The following is a 13133-nucleotide window of genomic DNA, read 5'->3' as shown; positions in this document are numbered from 1 at the left end:
GAAAAATCCACTGCTCCAAAACCGCCATAAAAAGTCAGACTGTGGTTTGCAACTACACATGGGACAAAGGTTGTACTTTTTGGAGAAATGTCCTCTGGTCTGATGAAACAAAAATATAATATTTTGGCCATAATGACCATTGTTATATTTGGTCTTCCAAATGGACAATGACCCCAAGCATACTTCCAAAGTTGTGGCAAAATGGCTAAAAAATGACAAAGTCAAGGTACTGGAGTGGCCATCACAAAGCCCTGACCTCAATACCATAGTACATTTGTGAAAAAGCGTGTGCGAGCAAGGAGGCCTACAAACCTGACTCAGTTACCCAACTTATTGTGAGAAGCTTGTGGAAGGCTACCCGAAACGTTTGACCCAAGTTAAACAATTTAATGGCAATTGAGTCTATGAGTTTATGTAAACTTCTGACCCACTGGGAATGTGATGAAAGAAATAAAAGCTGAAATAAATCATTATCTCGACTATTATTCTGACATTTCTCATATTTTTTTATTTTACTAGGCAAGTCAGTTAGGAACAAATTCTTATTTTCAATGACAGCCTAGTAACAGTGGGTAACTGCCTGTTGAGAGGCAGAACAACAGATTTGTACCTTGTCAGCACGGGGATTTGAACTTGCAACCTTTCGGTTACTAGTCCAATGCTCTAACCACTAGGCTACCCTGCCGCCATGGTGGTGATCCTAACTGACCTAAAACACATTTTTACTAGGATTAAATGTCAGGAATTGTGAAAAACTGAGATTAAATGTACTTGGCTAAAGGTGTATGTAAACCTCCGACTTCAACTGTATGTTATGGATCAACCAGTTATATTACACAACCAGTTATATTACAGTTCTGTTATGGGTCAACCAGTTATATTACACAACCAGTTATATTACACAACCAGTTATATTACAGTTCTGTTATGGATCAACCAGTTATATTACAGTTCTGTTATGGGTCAACCAGTTATATTACAGTTCTGTTATGGATCAACCAGTTATATTACAGTTCTGTTATGGATCAACCAGTTATATTACAGTTCTGTTATGGATCAACCAGTTATATTACAGTTCTGTTATGGATCAACCAGTTATATTACAGTTCTGTTATGGGTCAACCAGTTATATTACACAACCAGTTATATTACAGTTCTGTTATGGGTCAACCAGTTATATTACAGTTCTGTTATGGGTCAACCAGTTATATTACAGTTCTGTTATGGATCAACCAGTTATATTACAGTTCTGTTATGGGTCAACCAGTTATATTACAGTTCTGTTATGGATCAACCAGTTATATTACAGTTCTGTTATGGATCAACCAGTTATATTACAGTTCTGTTATGGATCAACCAGTTATATTACAGTTCTGTTATGGATCAACCAGTTATATTACAGTTCTGTTATGGGTCAACCAGTTATATTACAGTTCTGTTATGGGTCAACCAGTTATATTACAGTTCTGTTATGGATCAACCAGTTATATTACAGTTCTGTTATGGGTCAACCAGTTATATTACAGTTCTGTTATGGATCAACCAGTTATATTACACAACCAGTTATATTACAGTTCTGTTATGGATCAACCAGTTATATTACAGTTCTGTTATGGATCAACCAGTTATATTACAGTTCTGTTATGGGTCAACCAGTTATATTACACAACCAGTTATATTACAGTTCTGTTATGGGTCAACCAGTTATATTACAGTTCTGTTATGGGTCAACCAGTTATATTACAGTTCTGTTATGGATCAACCAGTTATATTACACAACCAGTTATATTACAGTTCTGTTATGGGTCAACCAGTTATATTACAGTTCTGTTATTATATTCAACCAGTTATATTACAGTTCTGTTATGGGTCAACCAGTTATATTACAGTTCTGTTATGGGTCAACCAGTTATATTACAGTTCTGTTATGGGTCAACCAGTTATATTACAGTTCTGTTATGGGTCAACCAGTTATATTACAGTTCTGTTATGGGTCAACCAGTTATATTACACAACCAGTTATATTACAGTTCTGTTATGGGTCAACCAGTTATATTACAGTTCTGTTATGGGTCAACCAGTTATATTACAGTTCTGTTATGGATCAACCAGTTATATTACAGTTCTGTTATGGGTCAACCAGTTATATTACAGTTCTGTTATGGGTCAACCAGTTATATTACAGTTCTGTTATGGATCAACCAGTTTATTACAGTTCTGTTATTCAACCAGTTATATTCTGTTATGGGTCAACCAGTTATATTACAGTTCTGTTATGGATCAACCAGTTATATTACAGTTCTGTTATGGATCAACCAGTTATATTACAGTTCTGTTATGGATCAACCAGTTATATTACAGTTCTGTTATGGGTCCAGTTATATTACAGTTCTGTTATGGGTCAACCAGTTATATTACACAACCAGTTATATTACAGTTCTGTTATGGATCAACCAGTTATATTACACAACCAGTTATATTACAGTTCTGTTATGGGTCAACCAGTTATATTACACAATCAGTTATATTACAGTTCTGTTATGGGTCAACCAGTTATATTACAGTTCTGTTATGGATCAACCAGTTATATTACAGTTCTGTTATGGATCAACCAGTTATATTACAGTTCTGTTATGGGTCAACCAGTTATATTACAGTTCTGTTATGGATCAACCAGTTATATTACAGTTCTGTTATGGATCAACAAGTTATATTACAGTTCTGTTATGGGTCAACCAGTTATATTACAGTTCTGTTATGGATCAACCAGTTATATGACAGTTCTGTTATGGGTCAACCAGTTATATTACAGTTCTGTTATGGGTCAGTTATAACTGTTATGGGTCAACCAGTTATATTACAGTTCTGTTATGGGTCAACCAGTTATATTACAGTTCTGTTATGGATCAACCAGTTATATTACAGTTCTGTTATGGGTCAACCAGTTATATTACAGTTCTGTTATGGGTCAACCAGTTATATTACAGTTCTGTTATGGGTCAACCAGTTATATTACAGTTCTGTTATGGGTCAACCAGTTATATTACACAACCAGTTATATTACAGTTCTGTTATGGGTCAACCAGTTATATTACAGTTCTGTTATGGGTCAACCAGTTATATTACAGTTCTGTTATGGATCAACCAGTTATATTACACAACCAGTTATATTACAGTTCTGTTATGGATCAACCAGTTATATTACAGTTCTGTTATGGATCAACCAGTTATATTACAGTTCTGTTATGGATCAACCAGTTATATTACAGTTCTGTTATGGGTCAACCAGTTATATTACAGTTCTGTTATGGATCAACCAGTTATATTACAGTTCTGTTATGGATCAACCAGTTATATTACAGTTCTGTTATGGGTCAACCAGTTATATTACAGTTCTGTTATGGATCAACCAGTTATATTACACAACCAGTTATATTACAGTTCTGTTATGGGTCAACCAGTTATATTACAGTTCTGTTATGGGTCAACCAGTTATATTACACAACCAGTTATATTACAGTTCTGTTATGGGTCAACCAGTTATATTACAGTTCTGTTATGGGTCAACCAGTTATATTACACAACCAGTTATATTACAGTTCTGTTATGGGTCAACCAGTTATATTACAGTTCTGTTATGGGTCAATCAGTTATATTACAGTTCTGTCATGGGTCAACCAGGTATATTACAGTTCTGTCATGGGTCAACCAGTTATATTACAGTTCTGTTATGGATCAACCAGTTATATTACAGTTCTGTTATGTATCAACCAGTTATATTACAGTTCTGTTCTGTACTCTTTCACGGCAGTGCAGTTGGGTTTCCAATAGAAGTAATGTGTTACGTTGGCTACAAAGCTTGGTTGGGACAGCTCTATCCCTCACTCTGGTAACTGTGTGTACAGAATGGTCTGGTAACTGTGTGTACATAATAGACTGGTAACTGTGTGTACATTATAGTCTGGTAACTGTGTGTACATTATAGTCTGGTAACTGTGTGTACATTATAGTCTGGTAACTGTGTGTACATTATTGTCTGGTAACTGTGTGTACATTATAGTCTGGTAACTGTGTGTATATTATAGTCTGGTAACTGTGTGTACATTATAGTCTGGTAACTGTGTGTATATTATAGTCTGGTAACTGTGTGTACATTATAGTCTGGTAACTGTGTGTACATTATAGTCTGGTAACTGTGTGTACAGAATAGTCTGGTAACTGTGTGTACATTATAGTCTGGCAACTGTAAATGCTGTATGTTGCAGATCTGGGGTCCTTCAGTGGGAGGACGAGAGGAGGCGTGTCTGTAAGGGAAGGACAAGGAGTGGTGCTCATGTGTACCCCACCCCCTCATTCTCCAGGTAAGACCCTGACCACTGACCCCTAACCCTTGTCATGTATACTCCACCCCCTCATTCACAAGGTAAGACCCTGAGACCCTGGCCCCTGACCCCTAACCCCTAAACCTGCTCATGTATACTCCACCCCCTCATTCACAAGGTAAGACCCTGAGACCCTGGCCCCTGACCCCTAACCCCTAACCCTGCTCATGTATACTCCACCCCCTCATTCACAAGGTAAGACCCTGAGACCCTGGCCCCTGACCCCTAACCCCTAACCCTGCTCATGTATACTCCACCCCTCATTCACAAGGTAAGACCCTGAGACCCTGGCCCCTGACCCCTAACCCCTAACCCTGCTCATGTATACTCCACCCCTCATTCACAAGGTAAGACCCTGAGACCCTGGCCCCTGACCCCTAACCCCTAACCCTGCTCATGTATACTCCACCCCCTCATTCACAAGGTAAGACCCTGAGACCCTGGCCCCTGACCCCTGACCCCTGACCCCTAACCCCTAACCCTGCTCATGTATACTTCACCCCCTCATTCACAAGGTAAGACCCTGAGACCCTGGCCCCTGACCCCTAACCCCTAACCCTGCTCATGTATACTTCACCCCCTCATTCACCAGGTATGATTATTTAGCCTCAGCATCCCAAACAGGCAGATGATGCATGTGTATTGTCACAAGATATCTTCATCATCACATACTGTTTTAATCAGCCATATACCGATGTAGGATCTTCATTTGAGCCAGTTTGGTACAATAGGAAAATAATCCTGCAGAAACAGGAAAGGTGAATGATCATGTGGATTATAATTCATCAACATTGTTTTAAGGGTTGATCCATTTTTTGGATCAACCCTTAATGGCATATATATATATATGTATATATATATATATAAAATCACATCAAAAAGTGGAAATGATTAACTTTAGAAGCCTTTTTGAAACTCAAATACACAAAATAGAGATCAAATTAAGATCTTTCATCTGTTTATGGACAGCCAGGTCACTCCCTCTTCCTCTCCACTCCTTTTCCTCTCCCTCTCCTCTCCTCTCCTCTCCTCTCCTCTCCTCTCCTCTCCTCTCCTCTCCTCTCCTCTCCTCTCCTCTCCTCTCCTCTCCTCTCCTCTCCTCTCCTCTCCTCTCCTCTCCTCTCCTCTCCTAAATGCAGAGACAGTAAGAAAACACAGTTACAGAATAAACCACACCTTTATTTCATCATAAAACCAGAGAACAACATCTGTCCGGTGGAGTCCACAAAGCATATTGTATGTAACAAACAGTTACATGACCTACAGCATGGTCAAGCAAGTTCATCTTTCCATTTTTTTTTTACTAAACAACTATTGATTTAGAAAACAGGAGCTGCCAGCACCATTTCAACTTCAACATTTCAACATCATTAAATCACTTATGCTTAGTTTAATAGAGTGACAACTTAAATATACCAAAAACGATTTAGTCCAATCAAATGATGTGGCTGTCCAAGGGACTGATTTATGTGTCTGTGAGTGCAAGTAGAAAACAAAATGTTGACACCGTACTTATAGAGAAATGACAAATCCATCCTCCTAACTTTCATGATTGTCTAGGACTCTGTCATACACTTTTAGTGTTAGTTTTAACAAGTAATATCTAACAGATTACACAACATATACAAAATACAAGTAGGAATGAATTAACACTACATACAGTGGCAAAAAAAAGTATGTTAGCCCTTTGGAATTACCTGGATTTCTGCGTACATTGGTCATAGAATTTGATCTGATCTTAATCTAAGTCACAACAATAGACGAACACAGTGTGCTTAAACTAATAACACACAAAGTATTATATTTTTCTTGTCTATATTGAATACATCATTTAAACATTCACAGTGTAGGCTGAAAAAAGCATTTGAACCCCTAGGCTAACGACTTCTCCAAAAGAGATCTCAGAAGACCTAAGATTTAGAATGGATGACTTGCATAAAGATGGAAAGGCTTACAAAAGTATATCTAAATGCCATGATGTCCATCAGTCCACAGTAAGACAAATGGTCTATACAGTGAGGGAAAAAAGGATTTGAACCCTTGCTGATTTTTGCCCACTGACAAAGAAATGATCAGTCTATAATTTTAATGGTAGGTTTATTTGACAAAGAAATGATCAGTCTATAATTTTAATGGTATGTTTATTTGACAAAGAAACGATCAGTCTATAATTTTAATGGTAGGTTTATTTGACAAAGAAATGATCAGTCTATAATTGTAACGGTTTATTTGACAAACAAATGATCAGTCTATATTTTTAATGGTAGGTTTATTTGACAAAGAAATGATCAGTCTATATTTTTAATGGTAGGTTTATTTGACAAAGAAATGATCAGTCTATATTTTTAATGGTAGGTTTATTTGACAAATAAATGATCAGTCTATATTTTTAATGGTAGGTTTATTTGACAAATAAATGATCAGTCTATATTTTAATGGTAGGTTTATTTGACAAAGAAATGATCAGTCTATATTTTTAATGGTAGGTTTATTTGACAAATAAATGATCAGTCTATATTTTTAATGGTAGGTTTATTTGACAAAGAAATGATCAGTCTATAATTGTAATGGTTTATTTGACAAAGAAATGATCAGTCTATAATTGTAATGGTTTATTTGACAAAGAAATGATCAGTCTATAATTGTAAAGGTTTATTTGAACAGTGAGAGACAGAATAACAACAACAAAATCCAGATAAACGCATGTCAAAAATGTTATGAATTGATTTGCATTTTAATGAGGGAAATAAGTATTTGACCCCCTCTCAATCAGAAAGATTTCTGGCTCCCAGGTGTCTTTTATACAGGTAACGAGTTGAGATTAGGAGCACGCTCTTAAAGGGATTGCTTCTAATCTCAGATTGTTACCTGTATAAAAGACACCAGTCCACAGAAGCAATCAATCAATCTGATTCCAAACTCTCCACCATGGCAAAGACCTAAGAGCTCTCCAAGGATGTCAGGGACAAGATTGTAGACCTACACAAGGCTGGAATGGGCTACAAGACCATCACCAAGCAGCTTGGTGAGAAGGTGACAACAGTTGGTGCAATTATTCACAAATGGAAAAATCAATCTCCCTCGGCCTGCTGGGGCTCCATGCAAGATCTCACCTCGTGGAGTTGCAATGATCATGAGAACGGTGAGGAATCAGCCCAGAACTACATGGGAGGATCTTGTCAATGATCTCAAGGCAGCTGGGACCCCAGTCACCAAGAAAACAATTGGTAACACACTACGCCGTGAAGGACTGAAATCCTGCAGTGCCCGCAAGGTCCCCCTGCTCAAGAAAGCACATATACATGCCCGTCTGAAGTTTGCCAATGAACATCTGAATGATTCAGAGGACAACTGGGTGAAAGTGTTGTGGTCAGATGAGACCAAAATGGAGCTCTTTGACATCAACTCAACTCACCATGTTTGGAGGAGGAGGAATGCTGCCTGTGACTCCAGAAAACCATCCCCATCGCCAAACATGTAGGTGGATACATTATGCTTTGGGTGTATTTTTCTGCTAAGGAGACAGGACAACTTCACCGCATCAAAGGGACAATGGACGGGGCCATGTACAGTCAAATCAAGGCATTGATAATGGGTCGTGGATGGGTATTCCAACATGACAATGACCCAAAACACACGGCCAAGTCAACAAAGGAGTGGCTCAACAAGAAGCACACTAAGGTCCCGGAGTGGCCTAGCCAGTCTCCAGACCTAAATCCCTTAGAAAATCTGTGGAGGGAGCTGAAGATTCGAGTTGCCAAACGTCAGCCTCGAAACCTTAATGACTTGGAGAAGTTTTTCTGGATTTTTTGTTGTTATTCTGTCTCTCACTGTTCAAATAAACTACCATTAAAGTTATAGACTGATAATTTCGTTGTCAGTGGGCAAACATACAAAATCAGCAGGGGATCAAATAATTTTTTCCCTCACTGTAAATGAAGAAAGTTCTGCACGGTTGCTAAACTCCCTAGGAGTTGCTGTCCTGCAAAGATGACTGAAAGAGCACAGCGCAGAATGCTCAATGAGGTTAAGAAGAATCCTAGAGTGTCAGCTAAAGACACACAAATCTCTGGAACATGCTAACATCTCTGTTGACGGAACTACGATAGGTAAAACACTAAGTAAGAATAGTGTTCATGGGAGGACACCACGGAAAAATCCACTGCTGTACAAAAAAAACATTACTGTCTGAAGTTTGAGAAAAGAGCACCTGAATGTTCCACAGCGCTACTGGCAAAATATTCTGTGGACAAATGAAACTAAAGTTGAGTTGTTTGTAAGGAACACACAACACTGTGTGGAGAAAAAAGGCACAGCACACCAACATCTAAACCTCATCCCAACTGTAAAGTATGGTGGAGGGGGTATGGTTTGGGGCTGTTTTGCTGCCTCAGGGCCTGGACAGCTTGTGATCATCGACAGAAACAATTACTTCCCAACTTTATCAAGACATTTTGCAGGAGAATGTAAGGCTATCTGTTCGCCAATTGAAGCTCAACAGAAGTTGGGTGATGCAACAGGACAATGACATAAAACACAGAAGTAAATCAACAACAGAATGACTTCAACAGAAGAAAATACACCTTCTGGAGTGGCCCAGTCAGAGTCCTGACCTTCTGGAGTGACCCAGTCCTGACATCAACCCGATTTGAGGTGCTGTGGCATGACCTCAAGAAAGCTGTTAACACCAGACATCCCAAGAATAGTATTGAACTGAAACAGTTTTGTAAAGAGGAATGGTCCAAAATTCCTCCAGACTGTTGTGCAGGTCTGATCCGCAACTACATAAAAAGTTTGGTTGAGGTTATTGCTGCCAAAGGAGGGTCGGGATCCTCGGGTTCACAAACTTTTCCCACCCTGCACTGTGAATGTTTACACGGTGTGTTCAATAAAGACATGAAAAAGTATAATTGTTTGTGTTTTTAGTTTTAGCGGACTGTGTTATTTTATTGTTGTGACTTGAAGATCAGATCAAACTGAATGACTAGTTTATGCAGAAATTCAGGTAATTCCAAAGGGTTCACATATTATCTATTGAACTGTACATACGAGCAATGTCAGAGCGGAACGGACTAAGATACAGTAGCAAAGTATAGAATACAGTATATACATATGAGATGAGTAATGCCAGATATGTAAACATTATTAAAGTGACTAGTGTTCCATTCCTTAAAGTGGCCAGTGATTCCTAGTCTATGTATATAGGCAGCAGCCTCTAATGTGCTAGTGATGGATGTTTAACAGTCTGACGGCCTTGAGATAGAAGCTGTCATTCAGTCTCTCGGTCCCAGCTTTGATGTACCTTTACTGACCTCGCCTTCTGGATGATAGTGGTGTGAACAGGCCGTGGCTTGGGTGGTTGATGTCCTTGATGATCTAAAGTAACTGCAAATGTGATTTGCAGTAATGTTTTATAATTAATGGTGCATTTTTATGGAGAAAATGATCTTCCCCAAATTTGAAACTCACGCACCGCCTGTGTATGCCAGTTACTTTTCATCTATGCATTTAAATAGCAGATGGAGGACGCTTTTGCCATGGTTCATTTTCATGCCAGCCTGGTAGGCTATACTCCTGTTGTAAAGAAAACGCAATATGCTAAATATTAAGAAAGTTGAGAAATAAATAAAGAAGGCCTAACCTATAGAACGCTGATGGGATCCTCCTCTTTTTAATAGAGGCCATCACTCTGTTTTCTTGTGCAATTGCATAGCCTATAGAAATGTTGCGCAAACATGAGCTCATGGGGTCTTATGAAGTGTTTGATTTGATTTTCGGTTACATTTGCATTGATGTCAGTAATTCGTGGGACAATAGAGTTCAGAGTACCAGACAGTTAGCCTTTTGGTAAGCTACTAATTACCATCAGCAGCATCAGAGATTGGAGAAGCCTGATTACAGTGACTAAACAGTCATGTGGAATTTAACTGTGGTCATGACTTGTGACCGCTGGTGTGGCAGTAATACGGTCACCATAACAACCCTAAACTCAACGTTGATTGGCTATTATTATTATATATTTTTTTATCAAGGGATGCCAAATGCTCGCTGGCTTCCCTTGCATTCAATGCTACAGCGGAAAAAAGGTCATAATATGTTTGATCAGACAACATCAGATAGATAGGCTACACTTAAAAAGAGAGCGGTGCGCTGTTTTGCTCAGATGCTTTCTTCAGTGGGATACATTCAACTTCTTGTGAATTGAAGGAAAATTATGAAACACAGAGAGACGAAAGATAGTTTATTTTATATATTTTTTTATTTTATTTTTGGAATCCATGAATACACACTACTGCTCTCCTCTCCCTTCCTCTCTTCTCCTCAACTCTCTCTTTCCTCTTTTCTCCTCCCCCCTCCCCTCCTCCATGCCTCTATACCTCCATGCCAGAATGCATGTCATGGTGGAGAGGGGAGAAATCAGCCACTGCACAGATGTTCACTGAGAGAAAAATAGATTGAAAACAGTTTGAACACAGTATGATGAATAAGTCAACGTCTAGGTCTATAGAGCTAAAGACTTCTCCTTGATGGCTCTGAGTGTTCAGCAAGACTTCTCCTTGATGGCTCTGAGTGTTCAGCAAGACTTCCCTTGATGGCTCTGAGTGTTCAGCAAGACTTCCCCTTGATGGCTCTGAGTGTTCAGCAGGACTTCTCCTTGATGGCTCTGAGTGTTCAGCAGGACTTCTCCTTGATGGCTCTGAGTGTTCAGCATGACTTCTCCTTCATAGCTCTGAATGTTCAGAATGACTTCTCCTTCATGGCTCTGAGTGTTCAGCAGGACTTCTCCTTGATGGCTCTGAGTGTTCAGCATGACTTCTCCTTCATAGCTCTGAGTGTTCAGCAGGACTTCCCCTTGATGGCTCTGAGTGTTCAGCAGGACTTCTCCTTCATGGCTCTGAGTGTTCAGCAAGACTTCTCCTTGATGGCTCTGAGTGTTCAGCAGACTTCTCCTTCATGGCTCTGAGTGTTCAGCAAGACTTCTCCTTCATGGCTCTGAGTGTTCATATCTGTGCTAAACAATAATTTGGCCTGCCAGGTTGTGAAATGAGATCATCTAAATTATTTTCTATTATGTCATGTCCGTTAGAGCCTATTTACTCACTCAGAAAATGGCTGTGTTCCAAATGGCATCATATTCCCTTCATAGTGTATGACTTTTGACTATGGCCCATAAGGCTCTTTTCAAAAGTAGTGTACTACTGTATACAGGGAATATGGTGCCATTTGGAACACAGAACAGGAGTATAAAAATGGAGTAGGATTGTCGGAAGGGCAAACAGGCACGATTGCTTCTACATCTGCATTGCTTGCTGTTTGGGGTTTTAGGCTGTGTTTCTGCGTTTGGGGTTTTAGGCTGGGTTTCTGCTGTTTGGGGTTTTAGGCTGGGTTTCAGCTGTTTAGGGTTTTAGGCTGGGTTTCTGCTGTTTAGGTTTTAGGCTGGGTTTCTGCTGTTTGCTCTGACCTCTTTCTCCCCTCTCTCTCCAGATGAAATCTCGCGTCTTGTGACGGCCGGCCGCCCAACAACCTGCCCGCTTGACCCTATCCCCTCCTCTCTTCTCCAGACCATTTCCGGAGACCTTCTCCCTTACCTCACCTCGCTCATCAACTCATCCCTGACCGCTGGCTACGTCCCTTCCGTCTTCAAGAGAGCGAGAGTTGCACCCCTTCTGAAAAAACCTACACTCGATCCCTCCGATGTCAACAACTACAGACCAGTATCCCTTCTTTCTTTTCTCTCCAAAACTCTTGAACATGCCGTCCTTGGCCAGCTCTCCCGCTATCTCTCTCTGAATGACCTTCTTGATCCAAATCAGTCAGGTTTCAAGACTAGTCATTCAACTGAGACTGCTCTTCTCTGTATCACGGAGGCGCTCCGCACTGCTAAAGCTAACTCTCTCTCCTCTGCTCTCATCCTTCTAGACCTATCGGCTGCCTTCGATACTGTGAACCATCAGATCCTCCTCTCCACCCTCTCCGAGTTGGGCATCTCCGGCGCGGCCCACGCTTGGATTGCGTCCTACCTGACAGGTCGCTCCTACCAGGTGGCGTGGCGAGAATCTGTCTCCTCACCACGCGCTCTCACCACTGGTGTCCCCCAGGGCTCTGTTCTAGGCCCTCTCCTATTCTCGCTATACACCAAGTCACTTGGCTCTGTCATAACCTCACATGGTCTCTCCTATCATTGCTATGCAGACGACACACAATTCATCTTCTCCTTTCCCCTTCTGATGACCAGGTGGTGAATCGCATCTCTGCATGTCTGGCAGACATATCAGTGTGGATGACGGATCACCACCTCAAGCTGAACCTCGGCAAGACGGAGCTGCTCTTCCTCCCGGGGAAGGACTGCCCGTTCCATGATCTCGCCATCACGGTTGACAACTCCATTGTGTCCTCCTCCCAGAGCGCTAAGAACCTTGGCGTGATCCTGGACAACACCCTGTCGTTCTCAACTAACATCAAGGCGGTGGCCCGTTCCTGTAGGTTCATGCTCTACAACATCCGCAGAGTACGACCCTGCCTCACACAGGAAGCGGCGCAGGTCCTAATCCAGGCACTTGTCATCTCCCGTCTGGATTACTGCAACTTGCTGTTGGCTGGGCTCCCTGCCTGTGCCATTAAACCCCTACAACTCATCCAGAACGCCGCAGCCCGTCTGGTGTTCAACCTTCCCAAGTTCTCTCACGTCACCCCGCTCCTCCGCTCTCTCCACTGGCTTCCAGTTGAAGCTCGCATCCGCTACAAGACCAT

The 13133-nt window shown here is 40.7% G+C and overlaps 1 protein-coding gene across 1 annotated transcript in view; it reads left to right on the top strand.

Annotated features, from left to right (window-relative positions):
- The window catches only part of LOC124005685 (contactin-5-like), a 570484-nt gene that overhangs the window by 275325 nt on the left and 282026 nt on the right, over positions 1–13133 (top strand). The window contains exon 6 of the mRNA XM_046315147.1: positions 4266–4361. Coding sequence (XP_046171103.1) covers positions 4266–4361 — 96 coding nt within the window. The remainder of the gene's footprint in view (positions 1–4265; positions 4362–13133) is intronic.

Source organism: Oncorhynchus gorbuscha, linkage group LG19 (assembly GCF_021184085.1).
Source record: "Oncorhynchus gorbuscha isolate QuinsamMale2020 ecotype Even-year linkage group LG19, OgorEven_v1.0, whole genome shotgun sequence".
In the NCBI taxonomy this organism is placed as follows: domain Eukaryota; kingdom Metazoa; phylum Chordata; class Actinopteri; order Salmoniformes; family Salmonidae; genus Oncorhynchus; species Oncorhynchus gorbuscha.
The sequence above is the reverse complement of the archived record's forward strand: the minus strand, read 5'-3'. Positions and strand labels throughout refer to the sequence as shown.